An 18,035-nucleotide genomic window follows, 5' to 3' on the forward strand; every position below is an offset into this window, starting at 1 on the left:
GTGTTGCTAGAGAACTGCCTGCTTATGGGGATGAGAAGAGACTGTGGAACTGAAACTCAGTTCCCAATGCCTCAGCTACTGCCCTGAGAGCCCCACTTTCTTGCTAGAACACAATGCATGGGTTGCAGCTACGTGGTTGTGAAACACCTGTTTGATCATGTAAAGGTATATAAGGGCAAAGAAGGAGAAGGTCTGCAGAAAGAAAACATTGCTACCTTTTTGATACAAGTTTTATAGTGTCCAAATACATTTTCCAAATAAAAGAGACAATTTGATTTTGCATGCAGTAAAGCCAAAGGCAAAGCCAGCTCTTGAACCTTGCCAAGACTAATTTTTTATCCCTAATCTGTTTACGTCATTCAAAAATATTTTTCATTTGACCAGATTACTTGACCAACTATTTCTTAAAGAGCAAATTATTATTTATAGGTAATGAAATTCAAATAAAGGAAAAGTGTGTAGCTGTGGAAAACTAAAAAATAAAAAATGGCATTCTTGAGAGCAGTGGCATTTCTTTTCTAGCCTATAAGTGTGTGCTGAGATATTTAGATCTTAGTATCAAGGTTTATTCCTCATTGATTTGGTCCTTCAGAAAATATTGGATTCCTGAAAACAAACAATATTTCATTATCACAGTGATTCATCTAAGTTTTCAAAGCCACTGAAGTGTAATTACAGTAAAAATATGGGATAGAAATCACTTCCACTTTTGCCTATCAAGTGAGTGTGTCGGTCCTGGATATGAGAAAGAAAAATGCTATAACTTCACAAACTGGCATGCAGAAAAAGTGGCTGGCTCAGAAGCCAAAGACAATGAATTTTTTAACTGACATTCAAGCATGGTATTAGAGAATGGAAAGAATTGTGCATACTCTCACGTATTACTATTTGTTGCGTAAGGATAGCTTGAGGTTTTTTCCCTTGTTTTGATGCCCCCTGTTCTTATTTTCTGCAGCAATTAGAAACACCTGACTAGGGGATGCCTCTGCCCCTGCAGCTCTGGAAGGGCATTTGGAATCACACAAAATCACAGAATGGATCGTGTTGTAAGGGAGCACAGTGGGTCATCTGGTCCAACCTGACTCTTTAAGTGTCATGCCAGGGCACATGGCACAGATTTGCATCCAGATGGTTACTGAGTATCTCTAGTGAGAGAGACTCCAACTCTCTTAGGGCAATTTGTCAGGATTTTGTCACCCACACAGAAAATTCTCCCTCATGTTCAAGTGGAACTTCTCATTCACCAGTTTCTTCTGCATGTTGCCTCTCATCCTGTTGCTTGGCACCACTGACCAGAGCCTGGCTCTGTCCACTTGCCACCCTCCATTCAGATACACATAGACATTGATGAGGTCCCATCTCAGTCATCCCTTCTTGAAAAGAAGCAGAGTGTGGGGAGATTTCGGACAGCACACGGGCTGAGCTGTGCTCCGGGGAGGCTTGGTCAGGGGAGCCCGGTTAGGCGGGTCAGGGGCGCTCGGTCAGGGGCGCTCGGTCAGGGGGCTGGGTTAAGCCCGGTCAGGGGCGCTCGGTCGGGCCCGGTGAGGCCCGGTGAGGGGGGCCCGCTCAAGGGGGTCAGGCCAGGCCAGGCCGGCCAGCGGGGCCGGGGCCCCCGTCCTCCCGCGCTGGCCGCCGCCGGCCATGCTGGGGCTCCGCCGCGCCTTCGCTGCGCTGCTGCCGCTGCCGAGGGCAGGGTCGCCGCCGGCCATCGCCATGTCCACGCTGCTGATCAGCCAGGAGCGCTACGCGTGGCTGCGGGAGCTGGGGCTGCAGGAGGAGAACCCGGGCGTGTACAACGGGCGCTGGGGCGGCCGCGGGCAGGTGCGGGGGGCGCGGGGGCGGGCTGCGGTGGGGACTCGGGGGTCGCGCCCCGTACCCCAGGTGAAGGGGCCCTGCCGCTCACTGCTCCCGTCCTGCTCTAGGTGGTGACCACGTACTGCCCCGCCAACAACGAGCCCATCGCCAGGGTCCGGCAGGTGAGAGCGGCCAGGGGCAGCACCGGCGCGACGGGGACGGGGTGGGAGCAGCTCCGCGGGCCCTGCCACCGGAGCGAGGCGTCCTGGGGCCTTGGTTTGGGAACTGCCCCTGCCCGCGACCCGTATGGCGAAGGGCACGAAACTCCCGCTACCGCATCAGGGTCCAGGGGATGTTGAGTCCGGGGCGGCCCGTGGAGCTCGTCGCAGCCAGGGCCCACTGCTGGCAATATGCCTGCGGCTTTCCTGGAAAGAAAAACAGTCTGTTTGCTTTTTTTTTTTTTTTTTTTTTTTTTTTTTTTTTTAACTTCTTGTCTCTCCAGCCCTCCACCTCGCACTCTTGCAAGCACTGTTGGGAAGAGCAAGGGCTCCTCCCTTCCCTTTTCGTTTGTTCTTAGGGAAGTTGCAGAATAGGAGCAGATTGTGCCTATTTAGTAGGGATGAGTGGCTTGGGAGGAACTAGGAAGGAGAGCAACGTGACATCAAGTGGTAAATTTGTGAATGTTTTTACTGTAAGAATAGCACTATTGTATTAACCTACTCCTTTTGTGTATGAGGAGTCAACTAGCCCTTGATGCCCAGTGATGCTGATGGAGTAGGACATATTTATATGTGTGTGTATGTATGTATATATACAAACATATATAAAACCTTTATTCTATATGGAGCTTCCTCTAACACTTGAATGAAAATTTCTGCTCATTTTCTTTCTTTCTTTCTTTCTTTCTTTCTTTCTTTCTTTCTTTCTTTCTTTCTTTCTTTCTTTTCTTTCTTGTTTGCTTTGCTTTTGGTTTTTCTTTTTCTTCTTTTTTTTTTTTTTAATTTAGGCAGGACATGTGCTTTTCATTGACAGTGGGTTCAGACAACTTGTCATATTGGATCCAAATTGTGTCAAGTTACAAGCATCCTATAAAAGTGGTATCCTGTAGTGCAAGTACACTCTATAAAAATATCTTCAGTTGGATGCAGAACCTTTTTTGTAGCATTTCTTTGGGGGTTTGATTTTTCCTAACTTTGATGTGCTTCTTCATGTAGGGTAATTTGGAGGATTATGAAGAAACAGTAAAGAAGGCTAAAGAGGCGTGGAAGGTCTGGGCTGATGTAAGTTAATGGAGACTTCTCTTTTATTAGAAATCTCTGGCAGAGACAGGGGCTATTAAATTGAGTTGAGTCCCGGGGGACCCCCGAGTCCCCCCCGCCCCCGCGCCCCCCGCACCTGCCCCATATGGTGAAGGTGTAAAAATGTGTTCATACTGTGTGTGGTGCATTAGGGCAAAATTCTGCAATGGAGACCTCAAGAAACAAGCCCAGATAATTTGTGTTTGATACCATTGGGGTACAAAGATGAGGACATTGACTTGTGGGATATGTTTGTTTTGAAAACCCTGGCAGATTTACCAAGGCTTGTGCCTGTGAGCTGTTGTCAACAGATCTAGTGAAGTTCAGAAACCTTGTAGCAAATAAACTATCCTGTGCATGTTTCACTCCCTGTCGCCCCCTCTTCTGGGAGAGCTCTGTGGAGTATTTGGGGGTGTAACTTGTGATGATCTTCTTGTTCTCCTGGTGTGAGGAAGACTGCTCGTTAAAAACACCGGGGATTTTGGTTCACCTGCTGTCTTGGTATTTCACGGAACAACTGTGTGGTTCAAAAGCATTAGTGTTACGTTGTATATAATAGCTAAGCTATTTTTCCTTAGCAAGCTTTTTCTATGTGTCTTAATTTCTGTTAACAAAATAAATGTCATACTGAAAGAGAGTTTGGAAGTGTGGTATTAAGTACACTTCAAGGCTCAGAAACCAGTAAGTGCACTTTTATGAAAAATGCTTGTTTCTTGAGGTGGAGCTCATTGGTTGCATTGCAGGTGATGTAGTTGAACAGAAGTAAGAGAATTAACAAAGCATCTGAATGCTTTGGGCAATATTCAGTGAAACTGAAGTTTTGAACAGAAAAATGTTTGTACTGTTATCAGTCTCTGAGGCAGGAAACAGTTTCTTGTAAAGCAGTGCACATGATAAAAATGAACAAGTAACAGTGTCTTGGGAAGATAAACAAAAAAGCACAGCAATCAGTGATTGCTTACTACAAGGACAGAAAACTAGCAGTATATATACAGCAGGAGTTAGAGATTTTCAGTCTCACATAGATTCTTCTGTTTTGCTTTGACTAGATCCCTGCACCTAAACGTGGAGAAATAGTGCGACAGATTGGTGATGCCCTGAGACAAAAAATCAAAGTTCTAGGAAGCTTGGTAAGGTATTTTCAGAAGTAGCCTACATTTTTTTTGGGGGGAAGATTGGGGAATGAGGATGAGGGATATGTCAGAACTGTTTTTTTTTCAGTAATGCTAAGTTTTCTCTGCAATACTAACCTTAGTAATTGTTAAGTAATTGCTGTTAGTTCTGTTAGCTTGCCTAATTAAGTTTTAATTCTAAAAATAAGAAAAAAGTTTAAAAATTATTATGGCATAGAAATGGCATGAGGCTGTGTCAGCTGAGAGTTTGATTACTTGTTAACAAAAGGTTCTTCATGCAGAGGGTAGTTGGGCACTGAGCAGGCTCCCAGGGAAGTGGTCACAGCAACAGCCTGACAGAGTTCAAGAGGCATTTGGACAATGCTCTCAGACATGTGGTGTGATTCCTGGAGATAGTGCAGGGCTAGGAGCTGGCCTTCATCTCTCTGGGTCCCTTTGAGCTCAGGATATTCTGTGATTCTGTGAATTGACATTTTATGATAGGAAAAGAAAATTTATTATGGACCTCTCTGGGATGAGTGGTATCACTGTTGCCCTGCGGTTTTCCCTCCTGCCTGTCAGACAGGGCAATTCCTAATACTAGAAGTATCTTGGAAAAGACTTTCCTCTAATACAGAGCTTTTAACTTTGAGCTCTTTCTGGTGATCTGCAGGGTTTTGCCAAGTGACATGTGGAAATATGATGCTTCAGAAGTTGAGATGGTCTTAATGAGATGATCTTGCAGTGCTGTGCAGGACATAAAGGCTGAAGGACCACTCCTTTAAAACTCTTGCTTTACTCCTTTTCTTGCTAGGGAAGAAAAGGAGTCAAGTGGGGAACTTCCACTTTCTTTTTGCAGGGCTTGCCTGTCTGTGCTGCTGTTCAGAAACAACTGTCAGTGAATAACTCCATGTGTAGTCAAGCCCATATTGTTAACCTTCAAAACTTTGTTCTGCTGTTTCCCTTGATGTTGTCTCCTCAGCACATTTTCTGTTGTGGAATTAGTGTGATAACGTACTCCTGCATTCAAAAACATAGAGCTTCCCTGATGCATGTGGACAGACAGAAGTTTGTTCTCTATTCCTTGACCAAAACTGATGGTTTCTTGAAATATTTTCTTAGTTTTCCCAAAGAGATAATATGTGTGTTCAGCTCTGCTAGGATTGGGGATGAATTTCAGGGTGAAAGAAGTGCAGTAGGTATTCAGGTTTTAGTACCTTGCCTGGCTTTAGGCTATGTAAAAAGGAACTGTATAGAAACTCATGTTTCTCATACACTGTAGGAAATTTCCAGCCTCACCTTGCCATGACCTGGTGAAGTATCCAGGTGTTTCTACTGCACTTACAGACCCACTGCAGTGTTTCTTAGTAAATATGCCTGATGCTGCTCTGTTTTTGGTCATAGATAGGGACAGTTCCTTCTGTCTTGAGATGTCCACAGGCATCATAGAAATACAGTTAGTCATCTTTCACATGTTAACTTTCACATGGAGACAAAGATCCTGTGGAAATCCTTTGAACTCGATTCCTCATTTAACAGCCTTTTTAAAGTACAGTCATCAGTGTAAAGTGGCAGGTGATATCTGCATGAAGTCCACACCTAGCTGTCAGAGAATGACCACAAAACTGAGTGAAGATAAGTAGGTGATTTCTCAGTTCCTAAATTTTCAAATGTTCTCATTTTTGGATGATATCTTCAAAAACCAGCTTATTTTCACTGATATATTTCAACTGAATAAATCTAACATAATTTTAAGAGAAGGATTTAGTTTAAGATCAACTTCAGATAAATTTGATAAATTGATCCTAAACATCTCCGGTTACTAAAATACTAACATGTATAAGCATTTTCAGCAGTGTCTGCAAATGAAGTCTCTCAAATTTGCTTTGAGATGTTGTAAAATTAGTAGTTTGCTTATGAAAAATGTAAGTGGCTGTTTTATTTTCATGGAGCAGAGTAATCCCTCTTTTCCAACTTGTTCCTTACCTGGCCCACAAGGTGTTGTTGATCTAAACATATGAACCTCACTAATGTTGGTCCCTCCTTTCAGTAATTTTTAAAAAATTTTCTCCATTAATTTCCTTTTCTAATTTCTTCCCATTGTATTGGGATATGACCCTTGTCCAGTTGTCTAGTGTGTTATTTCTGTAAGATCTGAATAACTGGGGAAGAGGTGAATCTCTTCTAATGAAAATTGTGTGTTAAAATCTTACTTGGTGAATAGATACACCTGACATTAAGGGGAGACAAAATATGTTAGAGATCCAAGGGAATTTTGTAAAAAAGTTTGTCTTACTCTGAATTTTTTCAGGTCTCTTTGGAAATGGGAAAGATTTTTGTCGAGGGTGTCGGGGAAGTGCAGGAGTATGTTGATGTCTGTGACTACGCTGTTGGTTTGTCCCGAATGATTGGTGGACCTATTTTGCCTTCAGAAAGTAAGTATGTGGTTTTTTTGTTTTGTTTGTGGAGTTTTTTGTTTGGTTTTTTTTTTTCCTTTAAAGAAATGAAGATATGGAGATGTAACTTAACTATACGGTCTTGTAGTGCATAAAGATCTCTGTTCTGCGTGTTATTTAGGGAGCTTTAGGAATAGATGTGGTGGGCAGTAGTGCCAGCTATTGAAGTACCTTATGAAGTGACAGATAAGCATGTCAGTCCATCCATTTTCTCTGTTCTTTGAAGCATTAGATTCTCTTTGATTTCTTAATTGATGAAAGGTGGTAGAGAAAAGTATGTAAAAAGTTTTGAGGTGTATTTAGAAAGGAGAGATCTCCTTGTCAGTTATTGATCACCACAAGTCATCATTATGTTAACTCAATAGCTAAAATAATAAAACTTCATGTTGTCAGAATCACTTCATGTTTTTTCAAAACTTCATGTTTTTGCACAATCCAGCTAACCTTGATCCAGGTAAGCTGCAGAACACAGATAACACAGCTCTTCACAAGCTAAGGCAGTGGTGGGCTTAAGAGTGATGCTAGATTTCTTGCTTACATATTTTCCCTTTTTAGAAAAACCCCAAACATTAAGTGGATGAAAACTGCATTATGTTGTGGTATTGCTTTCAGGACCTGGCCATGCCCTTATAGAGCAGTGGAATCCCGTTGGGCTGGTAGGAGTCATCACAGCCTTCAACTTCCCTGTGGCAGTTTATGGGTGGAACAGTGCAATTGCAATGATCTGTGGAAATGCTTGTCTCTGGTAAGATCTAGCTGTCCACCTTGCTAACAGTATTTTTAAATTGGAAAGCTATTAACTCAGGCATGGAATTGCTATTGAGCCTCAGGTGTTTCTGGATATTTGATTCTATCTAATGTAGGCTTAAATTCTCTTTATTTTTAGTCAGAGTTTTTAAATTTTGTGGTAACCTCTTTTTTGAGGTACTATGATGCAGATTTGTCCAGGATGGACTTAGCCAAATGGCCTGTGAATAAAGAACCCAGGTTGAGGGCTTGCAGCAGTGGTAGTTAATATATTCCAAGCTGGTACAGCTAAGATGAAAAAATCTAAATAAGTGGCTTTACTTCCTCTCCTGTCTCCTACTTTGCTTTCATCTGCCTCCTTCACTCTAAAGTCTGGCCTAGCCGTTGTCCACATGGATTTTAGCAGAAGTTCTGAATGCTCAGCTGCGGAAGGAAATGCTTGAGTTCCTGTCTTAATTCGTACCTGAAAACCAGCCTAACCAAAGTGTGCTGTAGATCAGAGACCCTAAAAATTGCTTATTTTAATTATTTCTTATTCTTAAAGAATTGAAAAGAATAGGAAGATAATGTAAATTTTTTTTTCCTTTCCAGGAAGGGTGCTCCTACAACATCCCTTGTTAGTGTTGCTATTACAAAGTGAGTTCTGGTTTCTTTGATCTTCATCTCTATAAAAAGGAGAACTTCTCCAATGAATAAATTTCATAGTGATACTTTGTTTAGGTTTATTGTTACTTTATATTAACATTTTAAATAGTTACTGTGCATTACCAATAACATTTATTTTAAAATGCAAAATAAAAGTGGTCCCCTTGAAATAGGTAATTACTGAGTCTTGTAGATCTGATATAAACTCCTGAGAACAATTACCCCAAACCACTACTACCCCAAAACCCCCAGTTCTAATGGTTCATTCCCCATTGTCAGAAATCTCTTAACATTTTTACATCTTTGATTCCAGGATAATTGCAAAAGTCTTGGAGGATAACAAGTTGCCTGGAGCAATCTGCTCTCTGGTTTGTGGTGGAGCAGACATTGGGTAGGTAATATTTTTTGTGTTTTGTGAACCTTTATGAAAGGTAAAAAAATATTCTTTGAGGTACTTCTTGTGAAACTATTCTAGTCTCTAGGAATGCACATGTTGCCATGATTTTTATCAGCTGGTCTGAAACTCTGGCCCTGCATTAAATATAATACATATGTCTACTTGTCTGTTGTGAGATCAGCTGCAAACAAAGAACTTGTTGGATATTTAATGAAGAGGCATGACTAAGTTTATATTCCACTTCTGCATATGCTTACACCCAAAGAGCACAGCTAATATTAGGTTCCCCTTACCATGTTCTTGAGAGTTTTCAATGTATAGTGCATTTGTCTTTTAGTTTAGTTGTGAAGGAGAATAATTCCCCTTTTCCATGCTCTTGCAGGACTCTGCACTTACTCATAGATGTATACCTGTGCTTGGAAGCTGTACAATCCAAATCACTTTGTTTGATTTTTACAATGAGGAAATCACCAGTACAAATATATATTCAGATAGATCTTTTGAGTATTTTAAGAGAAGGCAAAACATACGGCCAGCATTAGAAAAGTCATAGATTTGCATGTTTTCTTATGGATCATAACAATTGGAGCTAATCTCACAATATACTTTAGACTGATTATCAGTGTTACTACAGATGATGCTTTTTTGACCTGAAAAGGGGGATGGAAACAGCTTTGTTCCTTTTTTCTGGCTAAGGAGGAGCTTTCCTGCCTTTAGCTCAGTTGCCTGATGTTTCAAAGAAATGTCTCTGGCTTTAAAGCCTTCCATGGTTGAAGCTAATGTATATGGAAGGTGCAAGCTGCTTTCCTGTCTGCATGTCTTTTGTTGAACTTTGCTTTGTGTCCCATTATGCAGGACTGCAATGGCGAGAGATGAGAGAATGGACCTCTTATCTTTCACTGGCAGCACAAAAGTGGGCAAACAAGTAGCACTTATGGTTCAGGAGAGATTTGGTGAGTGTGTGGTTTCTTCTCTATTTCTTTCCATGTTTGGTGAAAGCAGTGGTGCCCCATAAGATTTAAAAATAACAGTAACACAGTTTTCAGCTCTGTTACCTTTTTTTTTTTTTTTTTTGGGTCATGAATAAATAGGGGTTTGAAACTGCTCGTAGATACATATGGCGTTTTTCAGTTAGTTCTGTTACAATTCAGATTTTTTTTCCAGTTTATCCACAAATCCGTAGTCCTGCAATTAATTTGGGGAGAGGTGTGGTTGTGTCCATTAGTGTTTAGTTGTATGGAAATTGTTAGGGTGAACAACCAGAGGTTATGGTCTTTCGGCAATGTGAATAGAATACATGAATACATTCCCCCTCACCTTTTACTCCTGGTAAATATAGTGATGATTTTTGAGGTGCGGTTTTTGTTGCAAATATTTAAAAGCGTACAGGCAAGAATCTCAGCTGCTGGATTCTTACTTCTTAGTTTATGAGCAGCACCTTGCAAACATATTTTTTTTGTTTTATACATTTGAAGTTCATGCAAGTGTAAAAAAGCCTCCCAGAAACCAGAACAGATAGCAAATATTCACCCAGATGCAGATTGTGATTTTTTGTCTCAGATTGTAGATAAACAGTTGCCAGAGAAATGAACAAGCTTAGTTAAATTTTGTGTGCGTTTTGTTCTTTGTAGGACTTTATTCTTTATCTATGTCATACTATTTATGCTGCAACTTTTTCCTGTTTTAATTTTTTTCTTTCCAGTGCTATTTTTTTTGCCTATCTTTCTAAACTTCTTTGTGCCATAACTTCTGTTCAGGTATCTTCACGACATGTGATAGATGTAGTGTGTGGTGTAATTTTCTGCTTTGGCTAGACTGTGATCTCTAAAACTTTTTGTTTATCTTTAAAAATATGTTTGTTGAAGCTTAGCTCTAGTTAGAGGTAACCTCACTGACTAAGGTACAGTGAATACACGTACCCATGGTATAACTTATTTTGTGTTTTTCGTTAGGTCGAAGCTTGCTGGAATTGGGAGGAAACAATGCCATTATTGGTAATATGCACTGTAGAAATTTAGTCCCATAGATGATATTTGGAAGCTAGTATGCAAATATTAATAGCTAATTCTCACTTTTTTTCTGTTTCTTTTATTTGGTCTTTCTGCCTGCCCTTCCCCCCCCGAGCTTTTTAAAAGTGCATATAGTTTGTGGTGTAGAGTAATAGAATATTGTGGGGTTTTTCTGTCATTGGTATTGTGAAGGGAGCAGTGTTTTAAGACAAAAAGTGAGATCCCAAGGTCTTTTAAGTAATCAGTGCTGAAGAGGAAAATGGAATGGGAGAAGCAGTAAGCTTCAATAATGGCTTGTGGACAATGCTAAACTAAATAAGTTTGATTTTGGGATAGTTTTAGTTGTAGAACCATTAAGGTTGCGAAAGACCTTTAAGATTGACTTTAGCTCTTAGCCCAGCACCAGCATATTCATCACTAAACCATGTCTCCAAGTGACATGTCCTCATACCTTCTGGGTACTTCCATCCGTAATGACTCCACCATTTCCCTGGGAAGCCTGTTTGAATGCCTGACTGCTCTTTTATCTGTAATCTCATGAACACTACACTTTTAGCATTTTAGACTATAAGTACATATATATAAATTCTAAGATACTTATGATACTTGAAAGAAAAGCATACAGGTATTTATTTCAGTAGCACATTTTTCAGGTTTAAGTACCTTAGGGTATGATACAGTTCCTAGAAGAACAACATTAATACTGTAAAGCTGAGCAACATGGTGGAAAGAATATATAAGCTCAATAAATACCTAAATTGCTGTCCTGTTGTGCTGTTGCCTTTTGTTTCACCTTTCTCATATTCTGAACAAATGTGCTTATTTACATATATATACTCTTTTGAACTACAAACATGATACTACATCATCTACTCTTTTGAAAATTGCCTTTGGAGAGGTCCTTCTTTTTTCCTATGCTGCTTTGTAGCCAGCAGTATGAACTTGTTTTATGCTTTGAAAATTGTTTGGTTTTTAATGTTAAAGTCCTGCTTTTTCTGGAATTGACTTTGAATGATCACATAACCATTGTTCCACTGGACTTTGTCCCAAACTTCTTTATGGTTTTGGATGCTTAAGAGACTTTTTTGGGACTGGTTAAGCTGAGTGATATTTTGGGGATCCTTTGAGCTTTATAAAACATCTCAATGTCTTCTAGCCAGATGAATTTGTTCAGCTCATTGTACATTTTATATTACCGTACACCTGTGTGATTTAGCTGTGCTTTTTGCAAGGTCACATGGATACACATTATGATTGCTACTTTATGATGATAGACTTCCCAGCGAGAAACGGACAAGGTGGAGAAATGGCAAGAAATTGCTTGTAGTTTCCTGAATTAAAAGGAAGCTGGAATTATTCGCCTACTTTATTGAAAAAGGCTCTCTTCAGTAGTTCAAACCTATAGTTATGTCCAATTGCATGTGTCTAATTCCAGCTGTGGAGAAATAGTAGGAGTTTCAAGGTGTTTCTTTGTATGTTACCATCCTGTGCTAGTGCAACTATTCCTAAAGATTCTTGACCAACCTGTCAGTTTCTAATATTGTTTAGCATCTTAAGTCTTGTGAACTGCCTGTTTCCTGCAATAACATGGTCATATTTTGATTTTTTTAAAGTGTTTGAAGATGCAGATCTGAACCTAGTCATTCCATCTGCTCTATTTGCTGCTGTGGGAACAGCAGGTCAGAGGTGCACAACTGCTAGAAGGCTGGTGAGTAAATGCGCATTGTCTGGTTTGGGTAGCTCTGAATTTTAACTGAATTCCAGATTGGCTCAGAAAATGCCTAACAATTCCTAATATTGTGAAGAGCAGCAAATAATATTTGAAACTCATTTTTGTTTTGTCAAAAAAAGTATGGTGGGAAAATAAGAACATAGTTTCATTGCAGTGTAATTCTAGCTCTAAAAAGTTTCTTGTATGTAAATGTGCTTTAAGTCAGGAAAATAGTTTTTGGCAAAGTTCTGTATTTCTGTTTTCATTGCCAGAGCTTTGCTTGTGACTGCTACAAATTTTGGTTCAGTGTTTTTATTGCACCAAAGGAAGGATGTGTGTGTTACCTACTTTGTTATTAATTCTTAACCAATCATTTTCAACAAGTTCAACAGTGTTATAATATCAGTGTCTGTCTTGTCACAGTTGGGTTGATTCAGTAAATATTAGGCAAAATGGATGTGGGTTAATTGATTCAGGTGTGTTGGATGGGCAGTGATTCCTCAAACTGGAGCAATAAAATTTCTGGAGTATTTGTTCTAGAACACTAAACTGAAATGTTTACAGAGCACATAGATAGCACTGATCTAAAATTAAAACAGATTTTTGTTTCTTGGCTTGTTTTAAATCTTTGTGATGAAGGTTTTACATCTTTATTTTCTGGTGTAAGTGCTGTTTGAGAGGCCTTGGCCTCTGTCTCTGTAATTTTGGGATTTGCTGAATATGAACACTATTTCCATTCTTCATTCAGCCCCCTTCAAAGTGCAGTAGTACTTCAGGAGCAGTTACATAGGCTGCACTGTCTTAACAAGTTTCTTACCATGTTTTAGTTTCTCCATGAAAGCATCCATGATGAGGTGGTGGCAAAGCTTGCCAAGGCCTATGCCCAGGTCCGCATTGGTGATCCATGGGATTGTAAGTAGTTATTTCCATCTCATGAGTTTAGGAAACGAGTTGCTCTTGGTTCCTTTCTGTTTAAATTCTGAAGGTATTATAGATCCAAATTATCTGAGTTTAGCAATTTACCAGGGGGTGGAAATAGCTGTTTTCATTTAGAATACGGACTCTGAAAGGAAGGTGAAGAATCTGGCTAATACTGCTCATCCTGGACAGATAAAGCTGTTAATTCTAAGATGTTGTGATAAGAATATTTGCAAACATACACAGTTTTGATGAAAGTATGCTTCCGAATCTTTTTTTTAGCTGACACACTGTATGGGCCTCTTCATACCAAAGAAGCAGTGAAAATGTTCCTTGATGCAGTAGAGCAAGCGAAACAACAAGGTGGCTCTGTGGTCTGTGGCGGAAAGGTGACTTGGCTTTTATTTTCCCTGCTACAGTTTGTGCTCCAGGAAAAAAATACAGTAATGTGATGGCTTAGGCCAAGATTGTACCTCACTCGTCCTGTCAGCCACTACAGGATGTTAGGTTAGTCAGATTGAGAGTTGTTTGAATTGGAATCCTGTCTTCGGGATAAAGGCAATTCTACTTGGAAGCTACTCTTAACACCCCTCCCCATTTGCAAGTGATAGTGAAAATACAAAAAGCAATGTAAGCGGTGAATGTCAAACATGTAACAAAGAAAAATTGCAGTTCTGCCCCTCACAATATCTAACTTGAGGAAATACTGGAGATACAAGACAACCACATGTACATCTTTGTCACACAGGATGTTTCTCAATGAGGAAGTAATCCTCATTGACTTATAATTCTGGGGCTTCTTGTCTTTCATTGGCAACTTCTTTATACCTTTAAAATTCTGAGTAGCTACAAGTAGGAGAAAGGAAGTTTCAGCTGCTAGACTTTACAATTTGATTATATCCTTAGTGGACATAAGTTATGCTTCTATATTTTAAATATTTAAATAAATAAAATCTAAATTACTCATACTACCTGGCCTTCTGTTTCTGATTTCTCAACTGTAGTAGTCAGACCATGAAAGATTCCTTTCCTACACTAGTACTAAGCTGGATACTGATTGGAACTTACTTGGTTATTTTTTATTCATTTTGAAGGTTATAAATCGCCCTGGGAACTATGTTGAACCAACCATTGTGACTGGCCTTCCTCATAATGCACCCATTGTCCACACTGAGACGTTTGCCCCCATATTGTATGTGCTGAAATTTAAGGTAAAGTAACAGTGGTGAGACAAGTGTCAAGGGTAGTAACAGCAGAGTCCAGAGTGAGATCTCAGACATGTGTCTCATCTATGCAATTGTCCCAGCACTTCAAGAAGTGGTGGCTCTTGTTCTGCACTGTAAGGTAGCCACTGTTCAACTCACTGTGTAGCTGTGTTCATGCAAAGAGCTCTGGAGTTACGATGAGAATCTGTACTGGAACAGATTCCTGGTGTTAGTGTTTGTGGTTGATACTGTTCACATCTGTTCAGAAGCAGACTGTGTTTCATGCTGCAGTGGAGGTATTGCTGATGTGGTATGTGTGTATTTGCCCAGTGCCATTCTGTACATTTGCATTATGGCTGCGGTATGTTGGGTGTTTTCTCACAGAGCTTCTTTGCAATTGCTTTGCTTTGGATAGTCATGGCTTAACCATGGACATTTGCTTCTTCTAGGAGGAAGAGGAGGTTTTTGCCTGGAATAATGAAGTAAAACAAGGTCTTTCCAGCAGTATCTTTACCAAGGATTTGGGAAGGATTTTCCGCTGGCTAGGGTATAATTTAAATTATTTTTTATTTTAATTTCATTTATTTTTATTTTTTTTTTTAATACTTTCCTGAGGTGCATAAGATCAGTCTTTCATGTCTTTTGTAAACCTCTGTGTAATGCTAGTTGACCATTTTACAGACTTCATTTTAGGGAGGGAGCCTTTCCTGATCCTAAGAAGGAATTGTGCCTTATCTTTGTAGGCCAAAGGGATCTGACTGTGGCATTGTGAATGTTAACATCCCAACCAGTGGAGCTGAGATTGGAGGTGCTTTTGGTATGTTCCTTGTGCTTCTTCAGTGTTTTAATCAGCCCATTTAAATGACTAAATGTGAAGCAATCAAAGTTAATTTTGAATCATATTGCTTTAGCAGAAAACAGATATTGACTAGCAGTAGTTAGATTTAAACTTTTAAAAATAGCTGTATTAGGTTTTTAAAAATTCCATGTGTTATTTCCTTCTCCTCCCCTCCATCAAAGGAATGTAACTCAGAGATATATTCTGGAGATATTTAAAGATATGGCCAGGTGGAAAAATGTGTAAAAGTTTTAATTGAAACAATCTTGAGCAATTCTGTGTATATTGACAAGTTTATATAAGATGTACAGCATGTTGTATTTTTTTGAGAAAGTCTTTAAATAAAAATTTTTGCCTTTATTTATCTTTTTTTTAATATACTTAAGGAACTGGGGGGGTGGAAGAAGTATTAACCTTACCATTTAAACAGTACAAGAACCAGCACATTCTTGTACTCTTGTCTTGTGTTAAGACAAATGTTTTTAAAACAAGGTCCTCTAGTGCCACCATGATGAGACTTTGAAGTCCAGGGAGTTTGTTGGTTTTTTTTTTTTTTTTTTGCATCAAGCATGAGGAGAAAGCTAGCTGTGTGTGTTGTGTGGGGTGGTAATTTAGTTCAGATATAGGACAAGGGACAGGAATAGTTTTTTCCCATATATTTTTATAAAAATGTCTTACCTCCTGGAATTAGTCCAGATTCCCATGTCCAAAAATAGGTTTTAATTTATGATGTTTTTGCTACAGGTGGTGAAAAGCACACTGGTGGGGGAAGAGAATCTGGAAGTGATTCATGGAAACTTTATATGAGACGGTCTACTTGGTAAGGCAGACCAAATAAATTTAAATTACAAATGAGCTTCCAAAAATTCAAAACATATAAATCTTTGACTACAAGGCTGCTATCTTTACTGAATGTGAGATAACCATCTGTGAGTGTAATTGCCTTCTCTTTGCATTCATAGCAGTAGAAGATTTGAAGGGTTTTTATAAAAACTTTTTTTTTAACTTTCCAAAGGAAAAAAATAAGGTGGTTTTGGGGTTCCACCCCACCCTTGATTGATTTTAAATTCATCTGAAAAATTACTTAAATTTGTCAGGAAATACACTGAGTTGCAATCACGGTGAGGGGACCATGAGGGCACTACTATTGCCTCTGGTAGGTAATTCAGCTATATGTTGTTATCTCTCCACAAACCTCCTGAGAGTCCATAGTGCATGAGCATTAGTATTCTCTGCTGACTTCCATAGCCTTTACCTGTGCTATCTTTGCTTTCCATGCAAGCAATTATGCACATGAGAAATCCCACCTTGATTTTTCTATCTGGGTGTTCTCCTAGTAAGAGATTAAATAGATAAAGAGAAGTAAGATTCTCCATAAAGGAAGTGCTAATGGCAAGTGTGGTCTTTCCCTGTACATGGTTACTATATTGAAAACTGGAGTAAAGTTAGTTCATAATTTTAAGTGGGCAAATTGCTTTAGAGAAGTCTTGTTTAGATGTGACAGGAATCAGCAGTTTTTTACATAGGAAGTAGACTGCATAATCTGTCTCAGTGACTAAGTCTGGTCTCTAAATTGTTGTTTCTCTTTCAGTACAATCAACTACAGCAAAGATCTGCCCTTGGCTCAAGGAATCAAGTTTCAGTAACAACATGAATGGCTGTGCTATGAACCATCCTAAGATTTTTGAATCAAGCAGCTCCTAAGCACCATGGGGATAAAAATTAATTATATGAAACCAATTCTGTCAGAAAATCAGCTACTCTTAAATTGCTTCACTTTCTATGTATGTGTTTACTAATTTAGTCTTCAAATGAGAAGTCTGTGGTCTTTGGGAAGAAGGGAGGGTGACTAAAACTAACCACCTTGGGTTCAGGTGGCCTGGATAACCTGTTGCCTTAACACTGTGTTTCAGTACCAACACTGCCTCTATCCCCTCCCCACCTTTTGCTGATACTTCCAGCTACGCCATCTATGTTTCAAACAGTGTGCCAAGTTTCCTGCAGGTAACTGGTGCTGTGGGGGACATTTGGGCTGTAGTACAGGGCTATTTTTCAATTAATAAATAAAGGTACATTTTGTGAAATATCTTGGCTTCTCATTTGTTTTATTCACCGGTTTTGAGCAGGAATATTCAGAGACTATCCATTTTCACACACTGAGTTGCTAGCTGGAAAAAGAATCATTGGGCTAAAAGCACTGCTTTAGTTTTCCAGCCTCTCCTTCCGAAAGCAGACTTTAAGCATATTCTGGGAGATAGGGGTCTACTGTAGTGTCTTGGAATCTCATTTAACACTTGAAGGGGTTACAGCCAGTTCAGGTTGTCACAGCTTTTGTGATACCCTACAACCAGACTGGCTGGAGATGAGAACTGGAGATGCAGTCAGAGGAAATACTTTTCTAGGGAAAGACATATTGTTTACTTGTGTTTTACCTCAAATGAGAGTTTCTTTTGGCCACTGGAGACTACAGGCAACAACAGCTCATTTAGGAGCTTTGCTCAGGACTGAGGATAAGAAAAGACACAGTGCTACTAGACTGATTTTAGCTTTCCACAGAGGAATTTCTGGGGTTCTTAATGTATTGTTTCTGGGGATTTCTTCTCAATGTCATATACCAAATTTCCACTCTCTCTGAACATGGCAGAACTGTTTGTTATGGGCTCAGATTCTAGGAATCTGATTTGACTGTAGATTTATTTTGATGTTATTTTGATGGCAATGCCATTCAAACTGGGTTAAAAGTCCACCATACCACAATGCTAGTTGGTCTCCTTTCAGCTTTGTGTTTAGTTTTAAAATGCCTAGTGTTTAGAATTTTAGATCTGTGTTATACAAGGTATTTTGGGTGTCATGTTCTGTAAATCAAACATTAGCCAAAGCTTTTTTTTTTCTTACTGAATCTCTT

At 39.5% G+C, this 18,035-nt stretch overlaps 1 protein-coding gene across 1 annotated transcript; it reads left to right on the forward strand.

Annotated features, from left to right (window-relative positions):
• Positions 1 to 1,607: 1,607 nt before the first annotated feature.
• ALDH7A1 (aldehyde dehydrogenase 7 family member A1) lies at positions 1,608 to 17,216 on the forward strand. Its single transcript, XM_041398431.1, has 18 exons — positions 1,608 to 1,821; positions 1,923 to 1,976; positions 3,009 to 3,074; positions 4,142 to 4,222; positions 6,516 to 6,639; positions 7,273 to 7,405; positions 7,999 to 8,043; positions 8,366 to 8,443; positions 9,305 to 9,402; positions 10,402 to 10,443; positions 12,072 to 12,166; positions 12,997 to 13,081; positions 13,370 to 13,476; positions 14,182 to 14,298; positions 14,742 to 14,839; positions 15,036 to 15,109; positions 15,875 to 15,950; positions 16,722 to 17,216. Exons 1-18 carry the CDS (start codon positions 1,642 to 1,644, stop codon positions 16,774 to 16,776), a joined length of 1,608 nt encoding a protein of 535 aa, XP_041254365.1. The 5' UTR covers positions 1,608 to 1,641; the 3' UTR covers positions 16,777 to 17,216.
• Positions 17,217 to 18,035: the final 819 nt, after the last annotated feature.

This window comes from Onychostruthus taczanowskii, unplaced genomic scaffold, assembly GCF_017590055.1.
Source record: "Onychostruthus taczanowskii isolate IOZ18803 unplaced genomic scaffold, ASM1759005v1 scaffold148, whole genome shotgun sequence".
Lineage (NCBI taxonomy): Eukaryota > Metazoa > Chordata > Aves > Passeriformes > Passeridae > Onychostruthus > Onychostruthus taczanowskii.

Excerpts from the sequence above, each read along its gene's own strand:
- ALDH7A1 (XM_041398431.1), top strand. The coding sequence starts at position 1,642 with ATGCTGGGGCTCCGCCGCGCCTTCGCTGCGCTGCTGCCGCTGCCGAGG. Across the intron at positions 3,075-4,141 it reads CGTGGAAGGTCTGGGCTGAT|ATCCCTGCACCTAAACGTGG; the intron begins GTAAGTTAATGG and ends TGCTTTGACTAG. Across the intron at positions 15,110-15,874 it reads TGAGATTGGAGGTGCTTTTG|GTGGTGAAAAGCACACTGGT; the intron begins GTATGTTCCTTG and ends TTTTTGCTACAG.